This window comes from Labeo rohita, chromosome 23 (genome assembly GCF_022985175.1).
Source record: "Labeo rohita strain BAU-BD-2019 chromosome 23, IGBB_LRoh.1.0, whole genome shotgun sequence".
NCBI lineage: Eukaryota > Metazoa > Chordata > Actinopteri > Cypriniformes > Cyprinidae > Labeo > Labeo rohita.
Window position 1 is genome coordinate 3,768,702 of NC_066891.1, and position 24,976 is coordinate 3,793,677.

Genomic DNA, 24,976 nt, shown 5'->3' on the forward strand with positions numbered 1-24,976 from the left:
CATACTTTCCAGAAGGCCAACAATTCACTTCTTATGTATTCTAATTTGTTGAGATGGACAAATTATTCTGTAATTTGTTCATAGGGTGAATTGGTGGGTTTTGTTAAATGTGAGCCAAAATCATCACAATTGAAAGAACCAAAGACTTAAACTACTTCAGTCTGTGTGCATTGAATTTATTTAATACATGAGTTTCACAATTTAAGATGAATTACTGAAATAAATGAACTTTTCCACGACATTCTAATTTATTGAGATGCACCTGTATGTTATAAATACATAAATATTAACATACGGAAGTCAAGTTGAAGGCATTGCATTGTGGGATATAATGGTCTGTGTTGTATACTGCATATTTCAGCAGTGCATATATACAAAAAAATTACAAATATAAAAAAATGCATGCTATTTCCAGCATGATTATACATTTTAAATGTGCACATCTCTGAAATGTTTATTCAGTCAAATTTTAGGAACATTTTCAAACAGCCCATCTCTTAACAGGTTTGGTTAGTCAAAATGCTACTAATAAAATGTAGCAGTTTAGGCCTCAAATAACAACACTGAGAGCAGAAATACACACACACACAGACCCTGAGGGCAGTATTTTAGCAGAGGTTTTACAGGAAACCTTTTCCCCTCCACAGATGAAAACCACTGACAAATGTGGACAGAGGGGCGACAGGACTGAGCGTTTTGGTTTCAATTAGTAATTCACAACCTTTCACATCTGCCCGCATCACTTTGATTAATTAGAACCTTTTGTTTTCCGTCTCTACTGCCAGAAAACAAAATCGGACCATTTTTTACTCTCGTACTCTTGGGAACCGACGTGTGAGGAACTTTCCAATTTCTCTAATTCACTCTCTCGGTCGAAATATCTTCGCCGCAGCCGTGAATGATGATGTTTCAGCGAGCGATTGAATGCCGTCGCCCTGCTGAGACGTCTTGACAAACTTAGAGCGTTGAGAATAAACGGTTGGGCTTGATGTGATGCATATTTGCATGATTCCTTGGAAAACAAACAGATGAGGAAACTTCTGTTCGTTGGTAAACCACAGACTCCACGAATACAGATACTTAAGGTCTTTTCACATGAATCACGTTAATGATGCGAAGCATTAACCAGTCAATAATTTCAAGTTTAACCCTTCTGCTACCGACCTGTCAGAATGCAGTCAGTTACAGTATAATCATACTGTGAATTACATGCATTTTTTTGTTTGCATGACACTGTCCAACTCTACAGGAAGTTTATGAAGGGTGATGTCATGAAATTGCAAAGGCTTTTTAATTAGGATATGCACAATTATTTCAAATGATGATGAGTACTATTTTTATGCATAATCATCTCAAGCATTGAATGCGACCAAATCAGGCAACATTTCAGTAAGTTTTGGGTCAGTATAAAAATTTGTTGTTTCTTTCAAGAAATTAATAGTTTTATTCAGCAAAGAGGCATTAAATTGCAAATTACTACAAACTACTACAATACTACAAAAGATTTCTTTGACTTAAAATTTCTATCAATCAAAGAAATCAAAGATAATTTTAAAAATTATCACAATTTTCACACAAATATGAAGCAGCACATGTTTTATCCTGCCATGGAATAAAAAAAAGTTAATTTTTTTTCACAATTTTGAGAAAAATTTCAGAACTGTGAGATAAAATCTCAGAATTACAAGAAATAAATTTTATTTCAGGAAATGTCACATTAAAAGTCACAATTACCTTTTTTAAATTTTTTTATTAAAAAAAAAAAGAATTACAAGATGTAAACTCATAATTACAAAAATAAAAAAAATACAAAAAAAGAGAGAACAAAATCTGAGTATATATCTTAAAAAGTTAAAAAGTGGAATTAAAAAGTTATTTTTTTCCCATGGCAGAAACATGCTTCCATAGTTTTCAAGATTATTATTATTTATTTATTTGTTTGTTTATTTATTTATTGTTTGAGCAGCAAAATTAGCATATTAGAATGATTTCTAAAGGATCATGTGATACTGAACACTGGAGTAAATATGCTGGAAATTCAGCTTTGCATCACAGAAATAGATTACACTTTAAATTAAATTCAAATAGAAAACAATAGTTGTTTTGAATTGCAATATTATTTCACATAATAATTTTGAGGAAAAAAGTCAGAACCGTGCCATATAATCTCAGAAGTGCAAAAACTAAATCTAGAATTGCGAGATATAAATGCACAAATGTGAAACAGAAACTCTTAATTGCAAGAAAAAAGTCGGAAACGTGAAATAAAAAGTCACAATTACCTTTTTTATTTAATTTTTATTTTGAATTTGAGCCAGACCAAAAGATAAAAAAAAAAATAAATAAATAAAATTACAAGATGTAAACTCATAATTATAGGTAAAATGTAATAAATGCTGAATTTTTATCTTTGTTTTTTTTCTTAGAACTGTGAATTGTGAAATTAAAAATTATTTTTACTATTAAATATTTAATATAAAAAAAGTATATATATATATATATATATATATATATATATATATATATATATTTATTTTTATTTTTTTTCTCCTTGGTAGAAACAGGCTTCCATAGTTTTTAACACTGATAATAATATTATATTAATAATATGTTTATTTTTGAGCATCAAATCAGCATATCAGAATGATTTCTGAAGCATCATGTGACACTGAACACTGGAGTGAATATGCTTAAAATTCAGCTTTGCATCGCAGAAATAAATTACTTTTAAAAATTAAATTCAAATAGAAAACAGTTTTTTTATTTGCAATAATTTTTTACAATCTTGATGTTTTTACTACATTTTTAATTAAATAATTGCAGCCTTGATGAGCAGAAGATACTTCTTTGAAAAACATTCAAATAACCTTACGACTAATTGTACATATTTTCACCGTTTACTGTGTGTAAATCTCATAAAACCACTTTTTCATGACTGTATCTTCCACGCTTTTCATGTAGAGGTCAAGTAGCGTTGAGAAGTCATTTAAAAGGCCTTTAAGGGAGCAATCAGAGCGAACGGAGAAAGAAGCTTTGGGAAAAGCTGTATAAAATGTGCAGGTCACTTGATGTAGACCTCAAAAAATGAGACGTAAATCATGTTCGAGTTCAAAAGCAGTCCAGAGAGAGCGAGTCATATCACTTACCGATGGTCTAAGACCTTTGCGACTGCATCAGGAGAGCCTCTCTGCTCGGGACTGCAGACCCATTCATCACGGCCGGGTCAGGTCCGGGCTAAGAAACGGACCCAGAAGAGCAGTAAACTGCTCAAGTGCTGATACAATGAGCCTTTTTTTCCAGGCCGAGGTGTAGCCCACCCTCTGAGGCCGGCCTGTAACTCCCTGCCGAATTCCTGCCGTTTTTATCATTACGAGCGTTATTCTAATCTCTCCTGAGACTCCCGGCTTAAGAAAAATGGAGCCGAATGATCGGAAATAAGCAGAAATTCACACATGCGTTCGGAAAAACGATGGGAAAGCCATTTAAAGGGAATAAAAAAGTGGGCGATTAGGGTCTGCGCTATCACCCCTGGCCTGTTAAAACAAATACAAGCCTGTTAAACGCGTCTGCCCGCTGAAATACGCAGAGACACTTTATTGAGAGACGGCCAGGGATGCGAGTTTGAGGCGAAATGAGGAGGATTTAGCGGTGGAGCACTAAAAACAGCATTTAATTCAATTTTCCCAGATCAAACGATCATAATGCATTCACTCCAAAGGCTTTTTGTGGTTAATTACAGAACATTAAAAAACTTCAAATGTTGCATCTGACCTCATATTGAATTACTGTAATTATAAGACTTAAAGTCTTGAAGAACAAAGGAAGTGCATCAGATAATTAAATGACGCATCAGACGTTAACTGTTGAATTGCCATTTTTAACATGACACTGGCTGAGGGAAAGAACACTGAACTTAGGCCTAAAATGATTTTTTTTTTTCAGTTAGTGAAAATCATTCAAATGATCACTGATTCAGTGGTTCAGAGCAATTTTTATGCCAATTTTAAGGCCCTGATGGAATCCGCACAAGTTTTTGTTCACATTTTCCTCATAAAATTGGGTCTACGGGATGGATTTAAACACCAATGTGTCAAAGACCTTAAGAAAAAATCTCAAGATTGACAGAAAATGATTCGAATGGTAATGGCTCTATGCAATTTCCAGACCTGCACAGAATCTGCACTACTTCTTGTTAACATTTCTGCCATAAAACAGTCCCAAAAGGGTTTAAGTTTTCGCAGAAATAAGGTTTTTATAATTAGGATACCACACTTACCATATTATACGAAATTACGCTCATCAAGACTGCATTTATTGATTCAAATTACAGCAAAAACAGTAAAAATTTGAAATATTTTTACTATTCAAAATAACTGTTTTTATTTAAATATATTTTAAAATGTAATTTATTCCTGTGATTTTAAAGCTGAATTTTTAGCATCATTACTCCAGATCCATCAGAAATCATTCTAATATGCTGATTTGCTGCTTAAAAACATTTGGTTTCTCCACCCTTCCTCCAGACTCTAGGACCTTGGTTTCCAAATGAAATACAAAACTTGCTCTTTCTGAAAAGAGGACTTTGGACCACTGGGCAACCGTCCATTTCTTCTTCTTTGTAGCCCAGGTAAGACGCCTCTGACATTGTCTGTGGTTCAGGAGTGGATTAAAAAGAGGAATACGACAACTGTAGCCAAATTCCTTGACACATCTGTGTGTGGTGGCTCTTAATGCCTTGACCCCAGCCTCAGTCCATTCCTTGTGAAGTTCACCCAAATTCTTGAATCGATTTTGCTTGACAGGCCTCTCAAGGCTGCGGTTCTTTCGGTTGGTTGTGCATCTTTTTCTTCCACACTTTTTCCTTCCACTCAACTTTCTATTAACATGCTTGGATACAGCACTCTGTGAACAGCCAGCTTCTTTGGCAATGAATGTTTGTGTCTTACCCTCCTTGTGAAGGGTGTCAATGGTTGTCCTCTGGACAACTGTCAGATCAGCAGTCTTCCCCATGATTGTGTCGCCTAGTGAACCAAACTGAGAGACCAATTTGAAGGCTCCTTTGCAGGTGTTTTGAGTTGATTAGCTGATTGGCATGTCACCATATTCTAATTTGTTGAGATAGTGAATTGGTGGGTTTTTGTTAAATGTGAGCCAAAATCATCACAATTAAAAAAACCCCAAAGACTTAAACTACTTCAGTCTGTGTGCATTGAATTTATTTAATATACGAGTTTCATAATTTGAGTTGAATTACTGAAATAAATGAACTTTTCCACGACATACTAATTTATTGAGATGCACCTGTACTTTGGATCAAATAAATGCAGGCTTGGTAGGCAGAAGAGACTTCTAAACTAAATACAAACATTTCTTTTGGATGCGATTAACCGTGATTAACCGATTTGACAGCACTAGATCAAATATATATTCTTGAGTGAGCGTGATTTCGGCACGTCAGAAATTGATGCAATTTTTCCATAAATAAAATTCTTCTTCCAGAATAATTGACTTCGCAAAGAGCTTGATTGATAGGTGATCTGACTAATCATAATGCTGAATCTGACAGGAGAGTAGATTAACTTAGGTGAACTTAAACTTGAAAAATTGTGTACTGACGTCTTTTGTGGTTGAAATAACATACATTCTGATATTTATTTTGTGTTTTAAGTAAAGAAGAAAAGACGATCAGTTTACATGTCGATTGATCTAAAATGGCAATACAGCGATCTGTCATGTCACATTAAATGCTATTTATTGTTTGAATTCCTTGAAAAATGACAGTATTTTAAAGCTGACACCTTGTTTCAAAGAGTCAGTTGCATGAAAACTTATCACGTTTGTTCCGCCTGTATAACCTCAGTGAGCTTTTATAAGGTTTTACACATGCACAGTAAGGCGAATGCTAATGTGAATGAAGAGCTTTTTAAAACAATGATGCCGGATTAATGTAGACACAGCCTTAGATGCATAAAAGTCACACATGACAGAATAAAAACACAAAAATGCAGAAAGCTTATTTTTGTGTCTTATCAAATTCTAACACATAACTTTTAGAGAAGCACTTCTGCCTAAAGGAATAATTCATCTGAAAATAAAAAACTGCTGACCCTCAGGTCATATAAGATGTGTTTTTGTAAGAAACAAACCCATCATTTAGATGTTTTTAACCTCAAACCGCTGCTTCTGGCTAAAAAATGAGTCCTCTTTCCATAATATTGCTTTCTTCAGTGAAAAAGTCTGGATCAAGAAAGAAATATGCTTAGATCAAACATCATTTACAAGCAAAAAGAGTTGTAAACAAATATGTGGGTGGATTTTGATGCGGGAGAACAAAAGGATATGGACTTTTTCACTGGAGGAAGCATTATTATGGATTACGGACTGCCTAGAAGCAACAGTTTAAAGTTAAAACATCTTAATAATGGATTTGTTTCTTACAAACACAGCTTTTGGTTTCACAAATGTTAATTGATGGACTGGAGTGGTGTGGATTATTGTGATGTTTTTAATCAGCTGTTTGGACTCTCATGTTGATGGCACCCATTCACTGCAGAGGATATACTGGTCTATCTAACATAATATCACAGCGATCCCTTTAGTAGCTCTTTATAACATGGAGCAAATCCATCCTGTAAATTATTTTCTCATTCATGCATGTTTCTTCACCATTATGTCAACAACTTCATGCGGTTTTGTCGAATTACATGGTGAACTATGCAGAATCGCAAAAAACTGGAGTGACTGATGACATTCAAAGGAAATGGATGTGAATGGATTTAAACAATGTGGTTAAAAATCAGCAAAACAATCCTATTATCCAAAATAAACTACCAGTCAAACGTTTTTGAAAAGTACGATTTTTTAAAGAAGTCTCTTTTGCTCACCGAGCCTGCACTGACATGTGACAGTGAAGACTGGAGTAATGATGCTAAAAGGTTCGGGTTGATTCACAGGAATAAATTACATTTTAAAATATATTCAAATGGAAAGCAGTTATTTTAAATAGTAAAAATATTTCAAAATTATACTGTTTTTGTTGTACTTTGGATCAAATAAATGCAAGCTTGGTGAGCAGATTCTTTGGAAACTCTTAATATTCTCCTGCAAGCCTAAGGCATATATTTTCGTACAACGAAAAGGCAAAAAACACCACAGTAATATCAAGGTTATTTCTTCAGGAATCTCAGATCCACATCTCAGATCGGCTTGCCAACAATAACATGCGATCTGACGTGAGGGATGCTATCTGACGTCCTTGTATTTACAAGTAATCTTCATGTTTTTAGCACCTTTCTGGAAGAGTTGGCGCAGTGAAAAGCGGTGCTGATTGGTCGCCGACTGATGTGTAAACACGCTCTTCTCACGTCCCATGAACCATACAGACTTCATTTACTGACATGCTTTTTTCCCACAAGCCAAACAGCAAACCTGTGGAGTGTTTTGAGTACGTTGTGTAACAGAGTTGTTTCCAAACAAACATAAAAGGCCGTATCAAAGTACGCTCAACGGCACAGAAAATGTTTCATGTTCTGATTGACCTATTATGCAGCTAGAACACAAAGAAAAGAGCAAATAAATATAAGACATTACCGTTCAGTTCACTGGTTAACACATGAAGTAATTACCGCTACCTGTGAACAATTAAAGGCCAACACTTGCCCCTGAAGCATATAAAATGTAATTTATAGGGTGCATACTGTAAAACGCCTCCTATATTAAGGCCAGTCAACTGAGACTTCCAAGAATAGAGTACAGTGTGGCTCCCTGGGACTTTTTAAAGCAATAATGGAGTGTTTTTTATAGACAAAACCAATAAACATGTTATATAAACTACTATGTAACATAAGAACTTATAATTAATATTAAAGTGCTCATTTAACCATTTTTACATAGCAATTGTAGCATTGACTGCATGTGTCAAGATCAATTGTTTCGATCCTATTATCAAAATGATTGCACAAGAAATATAAAACGTATGATTTGTAATTGTAATAATAATAGTAATTATTATTGTTATTATTTTATTTTATTTATAATATATAATAGTATATTATATTATAATAATAATGGCTTAATATTTTTAATGTTTAAATCAATTAAATAAGTATATTTTATATTATATTAATATTTAAAATAAACAATTATTGCTTTATTTTTATATATCTTATATTTTCTGTAATATAAAATGTTATGTGATTTCTTATTGTAAAAATAATAATAATGATGATTATATATAATAATTATTATATTTATTTATAATATATTTGTTTATATATATATATATATATATATATATATATATATATACTCTAATTATAATTATATTTTAACTACATATATTTTACATATATTATTTTATATTATGTATAATATAAAATATTATGTTACTTGCTATTGTAGAAATAACATTATTTATTTATTTTTATTTTATTTATAATATTTATTTAAAATTTGTATTGTTTGAATCAATTAAAAAAGTATGTTATATTACTATTAAAAAATTATTGTTTTATATATTTTATATATTTTATGCAAGATAAAATGATATAATAATAATAATAATAATAATAATAATAATAATAATAATTATTATTATTATTATTATTATTATTACTATTGCATTTTATTTATAATATATTTGTTTAGTATTCTTATTAAGCATTATATTATATATAATATTTTAACTATATATTTTTTCTATCAACTGCCACTTGTTTTATATTGTATTACTATAATATGCTATATTAATAATGACTTTTTAAAATAAAAAATTACATCGAGAAGTAAATAATTAATAATTAGAAAACACAAATATAAGTTTTAAACTTAATTTATACATTTTAATTCCATGAAATATTACTATTTAAACAATAATAATATTAAATGATTAATTATTGTTTTTAAATAAAATAATGAAATAAAATATGAAAAAGAAATTACCAAGAAAAAAAAATATAATAATAAACAACTCTATTTAGACATGTTCAAAAACTTGATTGACTGCTTTTAAAATTAATAAATGAATATAAAACTAAAAAACCTCTTGTGGTTGAGAACCAGCACAAACACCTCCTTTCACTGACCATTTGTTAAAAAACAAAAGACCAGAGCTTTCGTTAACGCAGAACATGTGTTTTTCTGCTAAATGACAAATTAGCTAGCCTATTTCCCAAACATGTTCATTTGGAAAACGCTCGAAAACACACGTCCGATGTGACGACAGTCGCTCTAATCCGGCGGAAAAGGTGAATGCGGCTGTAAAGGTCAAAATCTGCACACAAACCACAGGGTTTAAGACAGCGAGACAATTAAACAACTGTAACGAAGCATTAAAAATTTAACAAGTTGATATAAACTCCAGCGAGTGGAAATAAAGCGGCGGTTATTGGACGGTTGCTGTCTACAAGCAATTCCACAGAAACCAAACACAGAAACAACACTGGGATGAGAGTAATCGATCCGGACAGCAGAAAACCACTTATCCACCCCAAATTATGTTTGTTCAACAAATACACCAGCAGATCAGATTCTACAAGGCCAAAAGGATATAACAGAAGAAAACAGATATTTCATTTGCATTTCGCTTTGATTAGGCTCCGTTATAGAATTGCATTTAATCAAAAGCATTTCAGCTTTGGCAGAGCCGCGTCTCCTCTTCTTTCCAGCCCAAAGCGATGGGATTTTTCAGTCTGATGAGGTTGAGAATCTGATGTTTGACACCTCAGGGATGGAGGTAAACTTAAACGGTCTTGGATTTCCAGCGGTTGGACCGCAGTTCAGGTCATTGCAGGTCTTTAGCACGGAATCCTGGAAATTCGATAATTGCATGTGACGAGCACCTTTGATGCCGAGCAATTACGCATTTATTTATGTACAGAATGCGCTCCAAAAACAATCCTCGCGTGCTTTCGTAATGATGTGAACTCCAGCCCCGCGTCGCTGGAATACTTGCGATCGGAATGACCAGATTAGACACGTTTTCCTCGGAAACGCTCTACGGGGTTTCTCTCAAATTGGCAGCGTGCTAAAACGTTGCATGTGCATATAAGACATGCTTGATTATGCCAAAACTCATTATTATTTTGGTTTATAATGAGATCACAACTATTTACTCATTGACTTTGGATATACTGTGAATCTGTTAAACCAAAAAATAAAACAAAAAAAATCAATCAATAAATAAATAAAAATTAGGTAAATAAAACAAAACTTTATGAATGAATAATATAACAAAAAATTACAAATAAAATAATGACATAAATAATAAAACAAAACACAATAAATACATATATTAAAACAATATGAGAATAAATTATTAAAACAAAAAATAATAAATAAGAGCAACTATAGTGCACTTTTACTGGTTACTGAAAACTACTAAACTATAAAACTAACATTTTATCTCCCATATTTTGTTTCCATTATCGTTGGAAACCAAAATCATAATAAAAAATTATTTGATGATATTCTTCTTCTTTTCTAATAATAATAAAGATGATGATGAATGAAATATTAGTTGAAATAATAAAATATTATTATTAAATCTGAAATGACTAATATGCAATATTAATATTACAGAAATATATAATGTATTCATTATTAATATATAATATATTACTAAAAACAATAACAAAAAATTTTAAAAAAATGAATTTGTAATTGAAAAATATATTAATTTGCTTTATATATATTATATGTACTATTAAATGTTTAATTTTATAATTCCACATAATAATAATAATAATAATAATAATAATAATGATGATGATGAATTAAATATTAGTTAAAATATTAAAATACTATTATTAAAGCTGAAATGACTAATATGCAAATATTACATACATACATACATATATACATACATTATATATATATATATATATATATATATATATATAGTATAATATTACTAAAAACAATAACAAAAAAATGAAAAACAAATTAGTTTGTAATTTGAAAACATATTAATTTGCTTTATATATATATATATATATATATGTGTGTGTGTGTGTGTGTGTGTGTGTGTGTGTGTGTGTGTGTGTGTTACTAAATATGTTTCATTTTATAATTGCAAGTGATAATAATAATTAATTAAATATTAGTTAAAATAATAATATGAATATGACTTTCACAGAAATCTAAAATATATAATTTGTAAAATGTATTTATTACATATAATAATATATATATAAATATATATATATATATATATATAAATTGCATGTATTATTAATTCTTTTTATTACAATTATAACTAAAACATACAATCGCTCAAATCACCTTAATAAGATTTCAACATGAAATAAAAACAATTATTTGCTTTTGCATTAAATGTCTTTTCATGTCAGAATTTGTGCACAATAAGTCCAGAAAATTTTGTGCAAGAAATGTTTGGCAAAATGTAATTATTTTACAAGTTTTACAATGCAAGTCTTTCAGCTTCAATGTCCACTAGGTGAAAATCATAAATCAAATTGCTAATAAAAGTGCAAGTGCATTTCTCCTCAACAACACATGATTTGAAGGATTTTGAAGGATAGTTTAAACGATGCAGGACAAATTATCCCAAATTTGAACACTACATCACCACTATATCACAGCCAAACATAACTCGCTTTCTCCTCTCCATTTAAAACACAGATAAATATTGTTTTTTACTCAAAAACGTCACATTGCAGAAGTTAAATATGCCACAAATGCTGTTTGCAAATGCACAGACATGTAAATCAGCATGTATATATGTGCATTTGGCCAAAAAGCATAAATTGAGCACAAAATTTCTTTAGGTTTCTGCTATGATGGAAACGCATCCACTAACAACACTCCAGAGCTCTGTGTGTATGTGTGTGTCTATTCATACTCATGTAAGTCATCGGTCCAGCAAGAGCCTCTGCGTCACCTGAGTCTCAAACAAACGACACTTGAAGACGAAGGAAGCAGTTTTTTATTACTAAGTAAACATTTGCCAGACCACTGCAACACAAAACACATGGGCTGACATTCATAAACTTTAAACGCTATTTGTACTGTGCAGGTGTGAGAAAGCAGGGAAAACGGGAACCGCAGTGAGACTCGTAACCGCGCCTGTGATGCATTACTAACTAAACCCATCACAGCTGACAGACTATGACTGTATGAAACTCTGTACTGCTACTAATCACTACACACACTATACGTAACCCTTGTGTTCAGCTTAAATTCACTTTTGACAGAAGGGCCTAACTGGACTCTAACTCAACCAAAAAAACAACAACGACAACAAAAAAAACAGTCAATAAATAAATAAATCAAATGACAACATTAATATTTATCACACATTACAATAAATAAATAAACATGAAAACATATGGTATTTAAAAATACTTAACTATTTTTTAAACATTTATATTCTCACAAATTACGAATATTATAACTGAATTAAAGAAACATTTATGTTATTATAAAGTGTTTAAATAATAATATTATAATGAATATTATAATATATAATAAAACGTTTATATTTAATTGTTTTTTTATTAATAAAGTAGATTAAATTACAAATTAGAAATATACAAATAAAGTTAATATTAAGTAATGTGTATTAGTATTAATATTAAAAATATTACCGTATAATATTCTTTTACATTATTTAAATATATATCACTATTTTTAAAAAATGTAATATTTCAATAATATTAATAATTTAACAACAGGTTTGCAAGTTCATAGTTCCCTAATGGTGGTCATTATTATTATTATTATTATTATTAATTATTATTATTAAAAATGTTTGAATTAAAGAAACATTTATGTAGGAATTAAAGTGTTTAAATATTAATATAAATAAATATTAGTTTGTATTAATAAAGTAGATTAAATTACAAATTAGTAAAAAAAACATTTAAAAAGTTAATATTATTAAATAATTTATATTAATATAAAATATTATTTTATAATATTATTTAATATTATATATATATATATATATATATATATATATATATATATATATATATATATATATATATATATATATATATAATACATTACTATTTAAAAAAAATATAATATTCCAATAATATTAATAATCAATAATATTAGTATTTTAATAATTTAACAACAGGCTTGCATGGTGGTCATAATTATTATTATTATTATTATTATTACTATTATTATTATTACTACTACTACTGTTATTATTATTAATAAAAATGTTTGAGTTAAAGAAACATTTATGCATTAGGAATTTGAACTAGCAACCAAAGTAGCTAATCAAAAACAATCAGTCAATATTTAGCTAACAATATGCTTGATGTCTTTTAAAATAGTTTTTTTTAAATTAATATCATACAGATACAGAAATATTAATATTAATTAACATTAAATTAATAATAATGTTAAGTAAAAGTAATATTAAAATGAGTTCCTTTAAAACCAGTTAAATGTTTAGAAATATTAATTAATATTAAATTAAGTAAAATTAATATTAAAATGACTGAGTTCCTTTAAAACCAGTTAAACGTTTAGCAATATTAATTAATACTAAATTAAGTACAATTAATATTAAAATGACTAAATTCCTTTAAAACTGGTTAAATGTTTAAAAATATTAATAATATTAAATTAAGTAAAATTAATATTAAAATGACTAAATTCCTTTAAATCCGGTTAAATGTTTGGTAATATTAATTCTTATTGAATTAAGCAAAATTAACATTAAAATGACTGACCGGTTAAATATTTAGCAACATTAGTTCTTAAATTAAGTAAAATTTATATTAAAATTATTAATTTCCTTTAAAACCAGTTAAAAGTTTTATTAATATTATACAAATATAAAATTACCATTAATGTCAAGTAATATTAATATACAAAAGTACTGTTTCTGCAAGATATTTGCATATGGTTCTCTAACGCTGGTTAATGGTCACGTGACACGCAGGTAAACAATTAATACATGAATTATTATGGGTTTGCTTCCAAATGAAATTACATGCACAAAATACTAAAAATGCTATCAACATAGAGAATGGCTCAGATAGAATTTACATTTTAGCAAAGGCATAAATGTCATAAATGCAAATGCAAATGCCCTCAGAGACTAGAAAGTGACATAAAATAACGCACATCAATTCCCTAAATAAGAAAAAGTCACTAAGCTTAGAGAAAAATGTCATGGGTATTTCTGACAAATCAAAAATCAATTACAACATGCATTTTACTTCTGCAGTGTGACATTTTCACAGGAAATAGAGTATTTCTAGTGGATTGTTGAGGCTGAAGGTGGAGAGCGTCAGATGAGTTTGCGCTGTAGTGTTTGATTGAACGCTCGACCTTTGACAGCCGCAACAAAAGCCGCAGGACGCATTTTCCCTGCTGTCCGTGACACAACAGACCCCAATCCTGTATTGGAGATGCAGCAGAAACACTTTTCTCCAGCTTCATCCAGTCAGCGTTCGTCTGTTTGATTAGAAAGCACTTCCCATGAAATGAGCGCTCAGCCTCGGGCGGTGAACTGCCTTCATTTCCTCCCGTTTCATTCTGCGGCGGCTCTGCGTCCATCTGAGAGACTTTAGCGCTTATTTAAGAAAGTGTTTGTGAAGACAACCAGACGTCGGCGTCTGGCGCAGGTATCGACTGAGTCACGGTGACTAGTCAAAACAAACATGCAAAGAAATGTCTGGATTTCATCTGCGCAGCAAAGCACAAAGATCACTGACATAACGAGCATACGGGAGAAACTAGACACGGATTTATAGCAATAAATTTACTATGTTACTATGTTCCTATGTGCAACATCTGAGTGTTTAAACTAGCTAAACAATGACAAACAGTCACTGTTTAGCTAACAATTAAAAAAAAAACGTTTAATTCAGATTAATATAAAGTAATACTAAAAAGTTAATATTTCGGTAATATTAATATTCAATTATATTCATATTTCAATATTTTAACAACATGTTTGGTATGTTCATGATTCTCTAATGACATGCAGGTGCACCATTACAAGAAATTAAAATAATTAAATTATTAATTAAATTATTATTAGAAACATTAATGTATTATGAATTTGATCTAGCAGTCAAAAACGTAAACATATAAAACATTAAAACGAAAATAAAAAATGTTTTCTCAACAACTAACTGAAATAAAATAAGACTAAGTAAAATTACTAAAACTGAAATTAAAAAATAAAACCTAATATAAATATATAAATATTTATAATAAAAATAAAAAACTAAAATTAATTATAAGAACAAATGTTTAAAAAAAGTCTAAGTTAATTACAAAGTCAACAAAAAACAAATACTATAATAACATAACATAATACAAGAATATTAGGAAATACTAGCAGTCGAGGACAGTCATTATTTAACTAATAATGAGTTATTAAAACATTTTAAATACGTTTAAGTACCAAAATAAAATAAGTTTAAGTACCAAAATGATTGAAACTGAAATAAATTAAAAAGGCTAAATATGAATATTTATAATAAAATTGGCAAAAGCATGTAACAAATTTACGAAAAAAAAATATATATATAAATAAAAGCAAATTTAAAATATTTATAAACACTACAATTATATAACAATATCTTTTTCAATTATTTTGAAATGTGCTTGATTTCCTTAAAACAGTTTACAATTTATCTATTTTTTTATTTATTAAAAATCTAAAAATGACCACTAATATTAAATAGTATTAAAATAAAGTAGTATTTATATAAATAATAATATATAATAATAATAATAATAATACAAAAATGTATTATTATATCAATATTTCAGTAATATTAATATTTAATCATATTAATATTTCACTAATGTAACAATACATTTGCATGTTTTTTAAAATTAAAAAATAATAATATAAAATAGTATTAAAAAAAAGTAATATTAATATAGACGTTGATATTTCGCTAATATTAATATTCAATCACTTAAAAACACATTTATATGTTTATGGCTCTCTAATGTCAGTTAACAGAACAGTCACAAAACTGTATAAAGCTTTTAAATTAACATTATAAAAAATATTAATATTAAATAGTATTAAAATGAAATAACATTAAAATTAAAAGTTAATAATTCAGTAATATTAATATTCAATAACATTAATTTTTCAATAATTAATTTTTTATTAGTATTAAGTAGTATTAAAATAAACTAACATTAACAGTAATTGTTTTATGAATATTACGGAAAAAATAATATTAATATGAAATAGAACAATTTAAATATTAAAAGCTAAAATTTCAGTAATATTAATATTCAATAATTTAACAACAGATTTGCATGTTCATATTAAAAAATGTATTTTATATTTTTATGATTTAATGAATTAATAGACTGAAGAAGGAACCCCATCATAAAGAAACTTATGCTAAATAAGACCAGAGATGTTTAATGCAAAAGCAAATATGAATCATTTTGATGTCATGTTGAAATCTAACTGAGATGATGGTTGGCACTAAATTTTCAAATAAGCACCAATTATTAACACACCAACCCTAGTTTGGGAAACTCTGCTTTAAAACAAAATAAACAAGTGGCGTATAATGTTCACAAAAAGCAGGAGAAACCCAATTCCTCTCATTCTCATGTGTTGACGTTCGTGTACACATGCTAACCGTCAATCCCTCGTCGCAGTGGGACGATGAGTTACGTCACTCTCGCTGTCGGCTTGTCCAACATCGTCTCTTCCTAAACCGCAGCTATCTGAAGCACATTGTGCTGCAACAATAAGCGTAATAGCAAACAGATCCGCGGCCGATCATAACAGAAATGTACGGCATTTCCACATCGAAGCGTTTGTGGATTTATGCTGCTTGAACCTCTCCATCCAAGAGGTTTTAATCTGGGAGCAATAAAACTAATATTAACATGAAATATGGGGGATTAACGCCGGTATTTATCAAACTTTTTCCAGCAAGGAAAACAACAACAGAATAGAGACAATAAAGGCCTTGAATCAGAGGGGCAGCGTTTGAAACATACTATTCCCCGACTCAAATAACAGTGTGCTTATGAAACGCAAACACTGACGAGTTCAGCCGGCCAAAAGCATCTCCTGAGATTGAGCTTTGAAGAGACAGCACTTTTCCACTAACATCACAACATAAACGGCACAGAAACAATGGCTGTGTTCAGAATAAAATACACGCTTACAACTTACTGAATAATACACAGTATATACTGTATACAGAGTCAGTTATTGTTACCTAAACTTAAAACTATTAAAAACGTTTTTGGTAATTGAAGAAGTGTGAAAAAAAAACCTTAAAAACTTAAACACAGGATGAAAATGAGAAATGTTACCTTGACCAATAAATGAAATAAACTAAAAGTGAAACTAAAAATATGATAAATATAAATCTAAAAATATATATAACATCATAACAAATTTACAAAAACAAAAAAACTAAAATTAAAATAAAAACTAAACATATAAAAATAAAACATCAACTCAAAATATTAATACATAGTATAAAAATATAAGAATAATGCTAAATTATCACAGATTGGCACATGATCCCATTATTTTTAAATAAATAAATAAAAAAAAAATGAATGAATGTGTGTTATTTATTTATTTATGCATTTTCAATAACCAAAAGATACATTTTTAAATTTTTAATTTTTAATAATTGAAATAAAACAAGTTTCAGTACCAAAATTACTAAAACTGAAATTTAAAAAAGGTTGAATATAAATATTTATAAAAAAACTGACAAAAGCATGTAACAAATTTACAAAAAAACACTAAAATTAAATCTAAAAAAAAAAAACATACACAAAATACTTATAAACACTATAATAACATTTTTTTAAATTTTGAAATGTGTTTGATTTCCTTAAAACAGTTCACATTTGATATTTTTAATGTATATTTGTATTTCATATTTTTATCAATATGATAAAAATATAAAAATTAATACTAATATTAAATAGTATTAAAATGTAGTAGAGTTTAAAAGTTAATATTTCAGCAATGTTAATATTCAATAATATTAATATTTCACTAATTTAACAACACATTTGCATGTATACAGTATTTTTTTTTTTTTTTTTTTTTTTTTTGCATTTTCAATAACCAAAAACATTTTTACTATATATAAATAATAAAAATAACTACAATTAAATGAAAACTTAAAATATTTATAACACTATTATAATATAAAAACAATGCTAAAATATCACTGGCTGTCATATGACACCATTACATTGCCCATGAGTGGTATATGTATTTAATTGTGCAAATTAAATGGGTGTTTTTACAACTTTGATTTAATTTTGCGTAAAAAGATCTTTATTATTAACATTCCAATCATTTCCAAAAAAAATAATAATAAATAAATAAATAAAAATAATATTATTAGTAATATTAGTAATCTAACTAGTAATCTAACACTTTCCAGATCATCCATCAAGTGTGCATTGCATTATGAGGTATACATCAGTGTACTCTGAATTGTACTGCACCGTAAACAAATCTATCATGAACAAATCATCCAAAATCCACATACTGTGCACAGTACACACACTATATACTGCAGAGATAGTAAGGTTAGCATGTTAGCATGTGACTGCATTGACTGTATATCATTGTGTTGTGATCAGTCTCTTACCTTTGGGTCTCTGGATGCAGGTGTGCTGGTTGTCAGACAGGAGAAATCCGTCACGGCACCGACACTCGTAACTCCCCATCATGTTAACGCAGACCTGCTGGCATCCACCGTTTCCTTCTGCGCACTCGTCCACATCTGACAGAGACACAGATACACAGATGAGTAAAAATACAGCCACATTATTATATATTTATCATTACAATTGTGCCTTTTAATACGTACATAAGCGCTACTATTGAAAGTTTAGGGTTGTAAGATTTTTAAAGGTTAGGCATGGAAGGTTATGTATGGAAGCTCGTTTCTGTAAACAAAAAGGTACATTTATTGCTACTTTTTACCTCACAATTTCATCTCACAATCTGACTTCTGTGAGATAAAAGCTGCAACTGCTTTTTTTATCCTATGGCAGAAACAACCTTCCACATTTCTGCTCATCAAGCCTGTATTTATTCAATTTAAAAAAAAAATCCAGTAAAAACAGAAATATTGTAAAAAGTTATTACAATTTCAAATAATTCATTTCTGTGATGCAAAGCTGAATTTTCAGCATCATTACTCCAGTCTTCAGTGTCTACTATTCTAATATTAGTTAACAAATACTTAAAGAAAAAAAAAAGAAGAAAGAAAGGAAAGAAAAGCTATTTAATTACTAAATGCATGTTTTAACTAAAATACTAAAAAATATTTATTTTTAACTAAAATAAAAAAAGTTACACCCAGCACTAATTTATAAAAGAACAAATATTTTAAAACGTATAGTTGTTTTTCTAACATTCATCAATTGGCCACATTAGCGGCATGGAACGTAAACAATGCCATTAAACCAGATGAAACGAACTGTTTTGTTGATTATTGCTGCTGAAAATGGTCAATTATCATCATGTTTTGGGCTGCACTAATTGGTCGGACTGGTAAAAACATCTGGAGTACTATAGACTGCCAAAAGTTATAACAAATGAAGGACAAAAATGCAAAAACCTGTCTGAGGAACAAAAGGCATTTGTGGTTTGCCAGACTGAACCAGGATTTCCAGGGCAAGAATCTTAAAAACATTCGTGTTAGTTCTTATCATTTCCAGTCAGGTAGGTGAAATATTAGGCTAATATCTTAATTAATACTGCTTGTACATATTTTTACCACCTATTAACTTTAATTTGTTAAAATATCACGCCCTTTTCTGCCTTTAACCGAGACTCGACTGCTGATAAAACACATTTAAAATAAACTGTCGAAACAGAAACAAGCGCATTGTTTTCAGTTCAATATATTTACATAATGTCGATTCTTGACTGTCTAAAGCTTCTAATGACAGCAGTGTGGCTAGTCATACAGGACGAAGCTTAAATCATAAATATATCTAGAGATCATTAAACAGTACGTATATACCGTGGTAATGTATCGCGGTTTTTCGCTTTAGTTCGAATATTTTTTTATAACCCTAGGAACATCAAAAGAACAGTGTTTATTTAATTTAAAATCTTTTGTAACATTATAAATGTTTTTACTAGAGCTGTCAGTTTATGTTAACTTTATTAGTTATGAAAAAATATCACAATTAAAATATTTTAACGCAGTTAACACGTTAGCCCCACCCCCAGACCTGTACATCATCTTATATTTCATACAGTTTACTGTTGACAAATATGATGCAGGACGACTTCATAAATGATGAAGTCGGTTGGTTGTGCATCTTTTCAAAAAAAAGATGCACAACCAACCGAGAGAATCGCAGCCTTGAGAGGCCTGTCAAGCAAAATCGATTCAAGAATTTGGGTGAACTTCACAAGGAATGGACTGAGGCTGGGGTCAAGGCTTCAAGAGCCACCACACACAGACGTGTCAAGGAATTTGGCTACAGTTGTCGAGTTCCTCTTGTTAAGCCACTCCTGAACCACAGACAAAAGGACAAGAAGAAAGAACATACTTTCCAGAAGGCCAACAGTTCATTAAAAATGTTTTTTATTGGTTTTATGAAGTATTCTAATTTGTAGAGAATTGTTAAATGTGACCTAAAATCATCACAATTAAAAGAACCAAAGACTTAAACTATTTCAGTCTGTGTGCATTAAATTTATTTAATACACGAGATTCACAATTTGAACTGAATTACTGAAATAAATGATTTTTTCCACGACATTCTAATTTAGTGAAATGCACCTATACTTAATTCCTGAATGAATCAGCCACTTGAACGAATCAAATCGAATGAGTGAATGACTCAAAGACATTTACTGCCACCTGCTGGCAGATTTAGTTTTGGATTTAAAGTATCATTTCATTAAAACAAAACAAAAATAAATAAATAAACAAAAATATTAAATATATAGTTCACCCACAAAAATTAAATTCTGTCATCATTTACAGTATTTTGAAGTCTGTCGGTAACAAAGCTATTTTCACAGTCAAATTTATTTTGCAATTAATTCGATAAATTTAGTAAGTGACTAGTTTTAGATCAATGTAATGGATCCTTGCTGAATAAAAGCATTAATTCCTTTTAAACAACGGAAATAAACAGTATAATATTTCAATTATAAGATTACAAAACATTTATTGACACAAAACTGCAAAAATCAGAAATCAGAAATCATCATAATTACTAACTTCTTACTCATTAACACTGTTGCCACGGGTTGTTGGTCATGTCCACGGGTTGAAGCAACCAAAACAATAACGTGATATTTAGCCCCTGGAATGCTAATTTTACCCAGGGAATCCCTCCAAAAATGTTTATTTTACCCCTCAGAATGCAATTTTTACCACCACTGGGCTACTATTGGGCTAGTTTTAAGTAGCAATTGGGCGGGTTTTGTTGTGAAAACCTGGCAAGCCAATCACAGCACAGCTAATTTGCATATATATAGTAGAGTAAAAAATGGTCACTTTTGGTGCACGAAATCTCGATTAAAAAGCAAATTTCATGCGAAGAGCCCATGAAAACGAACATCTCGCTCCCGCTGTTTGTTTTCTTTCTCCGTCTAAACAGTCCACGGCTACATTTCTCATGTCCATTTGTGGTGTTGACGTGCGACTCGCTCGTTTTCGAAGAAAACCTCAGAAACAGACGGCGTTAGATCATTAAACAGTACGTCCTGGTGATTTCACGCGGCCTCTCATTCTGCCAATATGTGTTTTGTCTGTATGTGTTCTGGCTTACAATTACTGCCGACCTGCTTGTGTGAACTTCCATCAGTTCAGTTGGTGTTGATGTTGTTGGCACCTCTGCTTTGCGAGGAAACGGCTTCATAAACACACTAAATAACGTCTTAATGAAAACATACACATGCAGAGAGCTTTGCATGAGGGTTAGGGGACAGAACATATCATTAGCTCAGTATAAAAACAATAAAAGTCGATGCAAAATCTCACCGTGTGTTGACTGACTCATCGTCTTTCGGGCTTTGTGGATCGTTACACGACCTGATCATTCAACAGCTGATTAAAAGCGAATACATTTCAACCTGCAGTATGCTGTTTAATGACATGGGGGCCGTTTTCCAAACTTAGACTGATCCTAAATCAACATGACGTCTGAATTATTTGATCATAGTTAGAGATTAGTCTGTCTTTGATTGATGCAGAGTTTAAGCTTATTTTAGAACTGTACCGTGGTAACTATGATATCATCAAAATATTATATTTAGTTACTACTATAAAATCATTAACAAAATAAATCCTGGATTTTCTTGTAATAATGTCAGACGCTGCAGAATTCTCCTGTCATTTTAGTTTTATTTCTCGATGACAGCAGTGGTTAATACTAGGCTGTAGCAATCTTATGATGGTAACAGTATTTGTAGTATCCATGGTGTTTTGGGACATAATACTGTAGTTACCATGGTATTTTTTTATTTGCGTAAAGGACCATTTACACAAACATAAACTGAATATAAATATAAAAAAGATTGCCATCAAATTATATATATATATATATATTTGTTTAGTGTATAAATACATTTACTGAAATAAAAAGTAATAATAATAATAATAATAATAATAATAATAATAATAATAATAATAATAATAATGATTTGGTATAAAAATAATAAATGATTCTAAATTCTAAATAAATAAATTGCAGTTTGTAAAAATTGTAAAAATGTTTCTCAAACACTCTCTTTGCATTGTTTCTTTTAATAAATAAATACAAGAAAATACATATATAATTAAATAATTAGACAACAAACACACAATAAATAAATACAATATCATATAAAAATGTTTTTACTAAAATAAAATATATTATTATTATTATATTAAATATGAATTTAAAATAGTAAAAATGTTTTTCAAACACTCCTTCTGCCTTATTCCCATAAATACATGCACATTTAAATAATTAAACAAACTTGATAATAATAATTATAAATTAATATAAAATATAAAAATGCTAAATATTATATTAATACTATTATTACTATTAATTGGTATAAAATTAATAAAGATAATTAATTAATAAACACAATGAATTATTCTAAATACTAAATATAAAAACAGCCTTCATTATTGAAAAATTGTGAAAATATTTCTCAAAAAAATATTTCCTTCTGCCTTCCATAAATAAATACATATAATAAAATTTGATATAAAAGTAATAATATTATAATATTATTATTTTAGATAATATTATTTTTAAATTGTAAAAATGTTTTTCAAACACTCCTTCTACTATTTTCCCATAAATAAATAAATAAATATACATTTAAATAAATTAACTCACTAATAATAACAATAATACTAATAACAATAAAATGAATTAAGCTAGAACATAAATTAATAAATAGAAATAGAAAATAAATGCAATATAATATAACATTATTTTAGTATTATTATTATAAATATTTGTATTATTTAGATAATATTATTTTAAAATTGTAAAAATGTTTTTCAAACACTCCTGCCTTATTCCAATAAACAAACAAACAAACAAACAAACAAATAAATGTACAAAATTAACATAAAATCAAAAATAATAATCAGAAATAGAAAACAAACAACAAACACACACACACACACACACACACACACACACACACACATACACACACTATAATATAAAATTACTAAACTGAATGACAAAAAACACTGATATACTGCCATAAAAGGTCATTTTTGGCTGTCAGCTAAAAGAGAAAATAGGCCTGGGTCTGAAAAGGTGAACAGAAACCTTAACTTTAACTTTTGGATAACAGAAACGTAGACATGGAGAAAACGCTGCAGGCATCTGAAATAATCCAGGTTGAAACATACTGTACGTAACATAAATAGCAGCTGATTTAAAGTCGATGAGACGCACACACTCTGTCTAAAATGTGATCAGAGACTTCAGTACCACTGACAGCAGGTGTTGAGTTGAGTTTAACCCACTTACCACTAAAACTCATCTGTGTCCTGTGAGGGCACAGCCCGTCAAACTGACAAATGTGTGAGTGTTTGTTCTCATTCGAGACGTTTCTGTGTGTCGTCTGCCTCTCTGAGGATGAGACTGCAACCTGATCTCTCTCTCAGATACATGGCATCAGTGTCAGGCTGCTGTATACACAAGCTCACGCTTAATAAAGCCTCATGCGAAACTAATTTTCTGTCTATTTGTCCAATGCACTGAGGCCTTGGGATAGAGTTTCCAATCTAGGCCATTTTCAGCCCAGCCGTGGGGGGAATATAACCATTTCCCAGCGTTCGCATTCACTCACTCACTCACACACACACACACACACACACAGACTCACATTCCCACCATTGGACAATTGCGACATGAAGTTACCAGAATCAAATTCTGTCCTTGGTGAAAATGAAAATGCTGTATGAAATGACAAAATCCAGTTCATACAGACAGTTCATACAGGATGTTTATCATGCATGTTGCAAGATTCTGAACCAATCAGATGTCACTGTGGGCGTGTCTACCGAACATATTATAATTAGATTGGTCAATATTGTTCAATTGGTCAATTATATATATATAAATAAAAATGTACAATAAATCAATTTACATTTATATAAAGAAATAATAAATAAATAAACAAACATGTACCAAATAAAATAAATCAATTTACATTCATATAAATAAATAAACAATAATAAAGACAAAAACAAACAATGAAAATAAATAAAAAACAAAAAATAAATAATAATAATAATTTAAATAAATAGTAAATAAATGTTAATATGCAAATACTGGGTGTTTAATATGTATAGTGTAGAATTCTGAAATTTAAAAAAATAAAAGAATAAATACAATTTTTAAAAATAAAAATAAATGTACATTTACATAAACAAATAAACATAGTAATAAAGACAAAAACAAACAGATAATAAAAACAATAAATAATAATTTAAATAAATAAATAAACAACTATTAATATGCA

General features: G+C 29.4%; 1 protein-coding gene across 2 annotated transcripts in view; it reads right to left on the reverse strand.

Moving 5' to 3' along the window:
• Positions 1-24,976, reverse strand: part of scube3 (signal peptide, CUB domain, EGF-like 3) — a 151,692-nt gene that overhangs the window by 59,148 nt on the left and 67,568 nt on the right. For both annotated transcript variants that reach the window (XM_051096811.1, XM_051096812.1), the window contains one exon: positions 18,609-18,743. In XM_051096811.1, the coding sequence (XP_050952768.1) occupies positions 18,609-18,743 (135 nt within the window). The remainder of the gene's footprint in view (positions 1-18,608; positions 18,744-24,976) is intronic.